General features: G+C 41.8%; 1 protein-coding gene across 1 annotated transcript; it reads left to right on the top strand.

Annotated features, from left to right (window-relative positions):
• The first annotated feature begins 6 nt into the window (after positions 1–6).
• Positions 7–7,341, top strand: NDUFAF1 (NADH:ubiquinone oxidoreductase complex assembly factor 1). Its single transcript, XM_059474237.1, has 5 exons — positions 7–236; positions 1,443–2,060; positions 3,839–4,024; positions 5,187–5,261; positions 6,908–7,341. The coding sequence occupies exons 2-5, from the start codon at positions 1,557–1,559 to the stop codon at positions 7,046–7,048; spliced, it is 906 nt and encodes a 301-aa protein (XP_059330220.1). The 5' UTR covers positions 7–236; positions 1,443–1,556; the 3' UTR covers positions 7,049–7,341.
• Positions 7,342–7,557: the final 216 nt, after the last annotated feature.

The raw sequence follows: 7,557 nt of genomic DNA, 5'->3' as shown, positions 1-7,557 counted from the left end.
GGCGAGGGCGGGGCCGCCGCTGCCGCTGTCCCCTCACGGAACCGCGCGCTGTCCCCGCGGCCGCTCCGCCGGCGCCCGGAGACCCGCGGAGATCTCGAATCGCGCCTCGGCCGCCGCTGTGGGCGGGACGTCGGTTGCCGCCGTCGGTGGCGGCGGCGCAACCGGAGCGGCGCAACCGGAGCGGCGCGGTGCTCGTTCCTTGGCCGGCCCGGGCGCGGCAGACCCGGCGGCGGGAGGTGAGGCGGAGTGGGTGCCGGGCTCTGTCGGTCGCGGAGAGGCGAGGGGGTTCGGCCGCCGCCCCCCCGGCCTGGCCTCGCCCCTGCCCGCCGGGCTCAGGCGTGCGGGCGCGATCCGGGGCCGAGGCGCCGCAGCTGCCGGGCCGCGCCCCGGGCTGGCGCTACCGCGGCGGGCAAGGCTGCTAAAGCCGTTCCGAGGGACAGAAGCCGGGCTGAAGTAGAATGCATTCACATTCTCCGCTCTCTTGTGGTACTCGGGTGAAGCAATGAGGAGACGGGGTTTCTTGATCGAGAACTTGCTCTGATCGTGAAGCACACGATAGAGCATAATGTGGGTTTCTTCAGTGTAGCTTTAGACATAACTTAATTAGAGTGTGAGAATAACAGTAGTGAATTTTACAGTGAGTAAAGGAAGGTGAGTGACATATAGAGGACATGAGTGGGGTGCCTGACTCCATTCTTAAAAGCTCACAGAAGTTGAATTCATGTGACACAGTTTTTGGTTTTGTTCTGTGGCATGAAAAATAAAAATGAAAAAAACCCCGTTCAATTTCACAAGTAAGAGAAAATAGCCTCTGTACAGAGCATTGAGCAGAATTTTCCTGAAGTCTTATTAAAAAAAAAAATTAAATTGTAGTCTTTCATGTTAAACTTTTCAGTCTTTGCAAATGTCTCTGTAATCCTAACATAGGTTGAGAATGACTTGGAAGAAGATTGTGGGACTTAGTATTTGAAAAGTCTTGTCATCTGTGTCAGATGAAATTGTGATTTTTGTCTGTGTGGCAGCAGTATCTGCCTGCTGTGAATTTGTGATTTTCATGCAGGAATAAAACTTTTTAGTTATATAGGTGTCATCCTTTAGAAACCTTCATGAGTTGTTTTTGCTGGTGTTATCCATCACACCTAAACTTATTGTTGGAAGGGATGAAGAGAAACTGATTTTCTTTTCTGTTTTCAGTTTTATTTGAAGTAGTTTACTTGAGTTTTTTTATTTGCATGGGGATTTTACACCATGGGGAGAGGGGAAAGCGTAGTGTGGAAGTCAATAAATTAACTCAAGCTCTGAGGAACTGTCGTTCCTGATGGTTTTTTTCATTCTGTTTTCCAATGACTTGGATTTCTAGCTAGTATTGATTATAAAAGTTAAATAATTTCACAAGCATCCCATATGTAATTTTTTATAACTTTTTCTCTTTTTCATTAAAGGGTAAGATCAACTACGTAACTACAGTAAGATAGCTCTGAATACTAGTTCTGTTGTTAAATTAACTTTCAATCCATTAATTGCCTTACTGGTCGTGGATTCTTCAAGTTACCAGCATGGCTCTGGCTGTGATGCTGCTGGATGGTGCTTCCTTCCACAGTGCATGCTGCAGGCACAAAGTTTTACTCTCCTCACTTGGACCTCTCCTCAGCAATTCAAAATTGTACAGCAGCTACAGGAGGCCCGGGGCAGAGCCTGAGAAAAAACTGTCTTGGCAAAATGCTGATTTCAGCTTTAAGAAGAGCATTGATCACCTGAAGACTCAGCTAAGCTTGCTGAAGAAGGAAACCCAAGATTACTTAAAAGGACCTGGAGGCAATCCATTAAGTCAGCACTTGTTGGAACAAACAAGGGTGTTGTGGCAGTTTAGGAGCCAAGAAGATTTAAATAAATGGGTTATTTCCTCTGATGTGGAGATCGGAGGGAAAAGTAAAGTTTACATCAAATTGGGTCGGAATAACCAGGCTGCTCTGCTGTATGGAACCCTCAATACAGAAGTGCCTCGTGATGGGGAGACGAAGTACAGTGGGTATTGCAGTATGAGATCCAGACCAGAAGTGGTAAGTACAGCTCCGTGCTTGCACAGCTTCTGGTGCTGGATCTGAGGGTGTTTGTGGTGTCCCAGTGACAGCAAGTGGCCTGCTCTTTACTGCTGATCCCTTTCAGGAGCACTGCATTTCTCTCAGACATGTAATTGCTGCTGTGCTGCTTTGAACTGGAGGGAACTTAAATTTTTTCTTGGATTATGTATAACAGACAGACCTGTTTGCAGCATCCTTACAAATGAAGGATCTGGAATGAGACTTTATATCCAAAGTTGGTATGACAACAAAATAGACATCTTTCTAAATTTGAAGTTGATTGAATGTGTCATAAGTAAGAATTTTCTGAGCTTTAACTTGGTCTATTCATCAGACTTTTTTAGGGTGAATGAATAATTTTCTCACAAGAACAGAAAACAGTGCTTTGAAATGTACTTTTTAAAGGTCTGCCTCCTACTGTACATCAGAAAAAAAGCAAGACACAAATCTTTGATAGCTTAGAACTGAGCAAAATAGAACCAGAAACGAGTGTGCTTATTACAGACATTGCTTGTTTCATCCCTTATTTCTAAGCACCTTTAAAAGCAAAGGAACATTTTCACACACTGGATAAAATCCTTAAATATTTAATGTGTTCTCTTGCTTGTGTCTTGGCACAAGTGCTTAGGTAAAATAATTTCTGGGCCAGAATCTTGGGGAGCAGAGAATATGAGTAAGCAAAACCATTTTATTCACTGTTCATATGGCTCTCATGGTAAATGAGAGGCATATGAGCAGTGATTAAAATGGTGGCATTAGATCAGGTGACTGGAACAAGTGGAGTCTTATCTGAGTTAAACTCTCAGGACTGCTACTGACTTGTGCAAATGTGACTCAAACTTTCACCTCCTCATTCTGAAGTAGTGGAGTGTTATCAATCCATCCTTATTTAAGTAGAAAGGCTCAAAACTGTTAAAACCATAAAATGAAGTAGCTACAGGCCTTATATTTATATTTTCATCATCTACTTACTCTGTTACCTACCAGATGAGTTGGTAGAACAATAGCTGATAGGTAATCATAGTAGTGCTGTAAAATAAAGGGGAAACATGTGAATTTTTGGTGCTAATTTTGACTTCTTGGCAAGTCTGCCCAAGAATAACCCTGCCCCCCGCCCCTCATTGCTCCAGGTGACTTCAGTGTAGCTCTCTGAGGACTCTTGGATATGCCATCATGCAAATGACATCAGGATTTTTCAGATCTTTGGAAAAATTCAATAAAGAATTAGACATGCTTGCAATCTTATTATTTTACACAGTTAATGAAAAAAAAAGTTGGAAAACATTAAATGCTCCCAGTTTTCATTAGTCTTCTGTTGGGAAGTTATCAAGGAAGATAAATTATTTCACTGCTTCAATTTCCTGCTGTCACTTCTGAATGATCTAGAACTGACCACAGAATATGAAACTTAGTGAGCTACATAAGTGCTGATCTATCACTGCAGCATTTGTGTAATTGCCTGGTAGGGAATTCAGTCCTAGCAAGGAGGTCTGATTTCTGATAATGACGAGATTGTGGCTTATAATGAGAGTCCTCAGGCAGCAATATTGTGATTTGTGGTTTCTGATAGAGGGCTGAAGGAAATTCAGTGAGCTCAGCAGCCAGGGTGATGACAGAGTAGCTGTGTTCACTGTGTTACAGTAAATGCTATCTGACATAATAACAAGGGCAGTGATCAAAGCAACAATGCTCTGGTCCTCGTGATTAAAATGTCCCTCTATTAAGGAGAAATAATTCTATTTATCAATAATTTGTAGAGATCTTTTAACAGGAAGAAGTATTATGACTGGTCAAACTTCAACAGTCTGTATTTACGTGTCCGTGGTGATGGCAGGCCTTGGATGGTGAACATTTATACAGACCCCTACTTCTCTCATCAAAAGGATGATATCTACAGCTACTTCATGTTTACCAGAGGAGGCCCATACTGGGAGGAGATAACGGTGAGCTAAGCAATCTTTCAAACTGATGAGACCATCTTGAGGTCCTGGCCAAAGCACAGGAAGGGGAAATCTCTCCACATTCACAGTTTATATTCCTGTCCACTCGACATTTTCATTATACAATAGCCATGTGCCTTTGGCTTGGGAGTTCCCAAAACTGGACTAGGGGAGGGCACACTGTGCAATTGTGCTAAAGAATTGATCCACCAGGTATTTCTCTGAATGCCTACGGTTGGCTCTTACTGGAGTAACAGGATAGATATAGCAATTGAAACTTAGCAGGTGTTGCCTGGAATATTCTCTGTGGTAACCATTTTATCTATAATGCAAATGGGTATGGGCTGTTGTAGGATTTGTTCCATGCAACAGGATTTGCTTAACTTGCAGCTTCTCTGGAGTCAGTCAGACTCAAGAGTTGGGGTTTGTCATTTGTGACCTTCAACTCTGTGACACAGAATAATATTTTTAAGTGTGAGTTGTGGCTCTTTTCTGGTGAAACTTGGGGACTTCTTCTAATTCTCTGATGACAGCTATAGGGAGGTTTGCACATCCCTATGAATTGGTGTTAGTGCTCCATGATACCATTGTCCAGTCATGTGGGGACAGCCTGCTGTTCCGCAGACGAGGAGCCAGGAGGATGAAAGTTGGAGTGTCATTGCTGGCTTGGATGTTTTCCTCTCACCAGCCACCAGCCAGCCCTGCTTTCTTGCTCCTGTTACTTTCAAAGAAATTTTTACTTTACCCTGAAGTGCTTTGCTAGAGGTACCAATGTCTGAATATGAAGTTTGCACTGTGAAATCCACAGCCTGGATACAGATGGGTAGTCAGTATGAACAGGTAGACTTTGCAGTAATTTCTGGTTGATATTTCCACGTTACTGGAAGGAGATATTCTCTCTGTAAGCAGCCACCTCCTGTGCTGCAGCCGCTCACTGTGTCCTGACAGGGCAGCGCTCCTGTGCGATGGCTGCGGCCAGAACAGGACAGGGTGGGCCTGGAGCTGGCTGCCAGTGGCCACTTGAAAGGGTTAATGTGGCCCATCTCTTGTGCCAGTTTTATGTACCCAACTAATGCTAGTACCATGTTATTTTCTTTTCCCTAAGTTTCTATTTTATACACTGGTGACACTAAAGCCTGATTTTGCTTTGTTTTGTTTATGTCAGATTCCATTCTCCAAATTCTTTCTCTCCAGTCGGGGAAGAGTCCAGGATAACCAGCATCCTGTCTGGTTAGACAAGGCAAGTTTCCTGTAGGCTTTATTTAAGATTTCATTTGAAAAGGCAGTATAAGGAGCACACAACTGCTCTGTAAGAAATTCAGAATTTCCTTCAAGATGACCTGATATAGATAACTTAAAAATTCTCTAATATTTGTGAATTTGCAATTGAAGGGCTTCTTCATGTTATAAGGTACTTTTTCTCATGTGTGGTAAATGAAAACATATATGGTCTATTTAAAAATATTTACTGGGAGTTAAAGGGACAAATCAGTACTTGATCTAAGTATGCTCCACTGAAGTTTTGTTGATGATTATTTTATGTATAGCATTTGACAGTAAAAATTATGCACTTGCAGTGTAATTTTGCAAACATATTTTAAAGAAACCCAAAAATCAGGGAAGCAGTGTGAAGGTAGTTTAAGAAATCTTAATAAAATGTCTTGGTCACACTCTTGGTCACACACTGAGTATTTGGAGTTGGAAGGGACCCATAGAGACCATCAAGTCCAACTCTTAAATGAATGGCCCTCATGGTACTAATGTATGTTTTCCTAGGAACCTGGAAAGGCAGAAAATAATTGTTAAATAGGAATAAAAAAGGCAAGAAACAGTCAATGTGTCTAGGGCTTGCAAAGGAATAGATTCTTTAGAGCAGAGTTTAGGTGACTCCTGTAGATTATCTGTAACAATGTGATTTGGAAAAAATGAGCTTTAAAAACTCTCTGGACTCCAAAAGCCAAGGGGCTACTTGTAGAGCTGGCTGCTGGGGAAGGAATAGCATGGAAAGCATCAGAATGATCTAGAGGAGTGTCAGTGCATTTACCTTGCTTTGTTCTGTGTTTTATTTAGCATATATTTGCAATGTAGATTTAGATTGAGTCCACATTTATTCATCTGACACATCCTAGACATTATTTTCCCAAACTTACAGCAGTTCTGAAAATCATGGGCACTGCTCAGACCTGCACTTTCAGCAGGGCTTTGGGGCAGCTGAGTTTCTGAGGTGCCTGCACTGGTGACTGGACTGAGCTGGTAATGCTGGAGGTGTTTTGTAACGTGTGAGAGCTGAGGGAGCATTTGGGCAAGCCCCAGGCTAATAGAAAGCAGACATGAGCCACACAGATTTGTTCGTATATTTAAGAACATTATTCTAATTGGGAAACAGTGGCTAAGAACCTTGTCTTACTATTAAACTCAGTAATTAAGTTTCCTACCAGCTTAAACTTAAATTCTAAAATGTCTGGTTTGGTGTTTTCACAGAGTAGATGGTGTATCACTGTCTAGAATGATCCCTTCCATCCTTAATTACATCTTTGTTTCTCCTATTAATGAAAAAATTGTGATTTTATGAAAATGTGTTTAGAAACTCAATTGTGATGAAAAGCATGAAGGATAAAAGTAAGTGTTGCTTTAGGCTCAGGCCCTTTTAAGTCAAGGGTTTATCTAGACAGGGTAGAAAGGCACATGTGGAGTCATTTCCCACTGGGGTCTGTGTTGAAAATGTGGTAGGGAAGTGTTCAAGCCTTAAAATGCTGCTGCATTTTTAACAATACCAGTTTAAAGAAGATCACTGTGATCAGCATGTAAAATAGAGAATTGGGAAATATAACTGAGTTTGATTGTAATATTATAAATACTCTTCTACCCTCTGTGTCTTTTAACTAGGTTAGAACCCTTGGATTCACCATTGGAGATAAAGTAGATGGTCCATTCCAGCTGGAGATCGATTTTATTGGTCTGTTGAACGACAGAGCTCATAAAGAAAAGTTTGCCTATGAAGCATATGACAAGAACACTCCAGTCTAAGCTGGGCTGGTGTACTTTGGAACATTCTTCAGATATTTGGTTTATTTTTATAAAATACTTATTAACATGTGGCTTTTAACAACTTGAGGGGCCTATTAAAAAGATAAGTGCATGAAGTGTGGCACCACTGGTATCTTTAAACTCCCAACTACAGAATCATGAAGAGATTGTACATAGATGGATGGACTGCAATGTAGCCTGAGAGCAGTTGTGATGTTCTTACAAAGTAGTGACTCTTCTTGGCTTCTATCCTGACCTTCACTGAAATAAAAGTATTTCATGAGTCTGTTGTTCTTGTCTTGTCCAACACTTTCATTTTCTACATTGTGGTTTCTTGACAGTTGTAAAACACTTGCATTTGCTAGTTTTAAACTGAAAAAGGTATGAGAATTAATACTCTGAGGACTGGTGTGACTCAGCTTCTGAAATTTACAAAGAGCAGCACCAGAAGTGGAAAAGGCAGAAGTATTTCAACCTTTAGCTTTGGCTCCTCTAGATAGCTAAAAAAA

Source organism: Ammospiza nelsoni, chromosome 6 (genome assembly GCF_027579445.1).
Source record: "Ammospiza nelsoni isolate bAmmNel1 chromosome 6, bAmmNel1.pri, whole genome shotgun sequence".
NCBI lineage: Eukaryota > Metazoa > Chordata > Aves > Passeriformes > Passerellidae > Ammospiza > Ammospiza nelsoni.
This window is presented reverse-complemented; position numbering and strand designations above follow the sequence as displayed.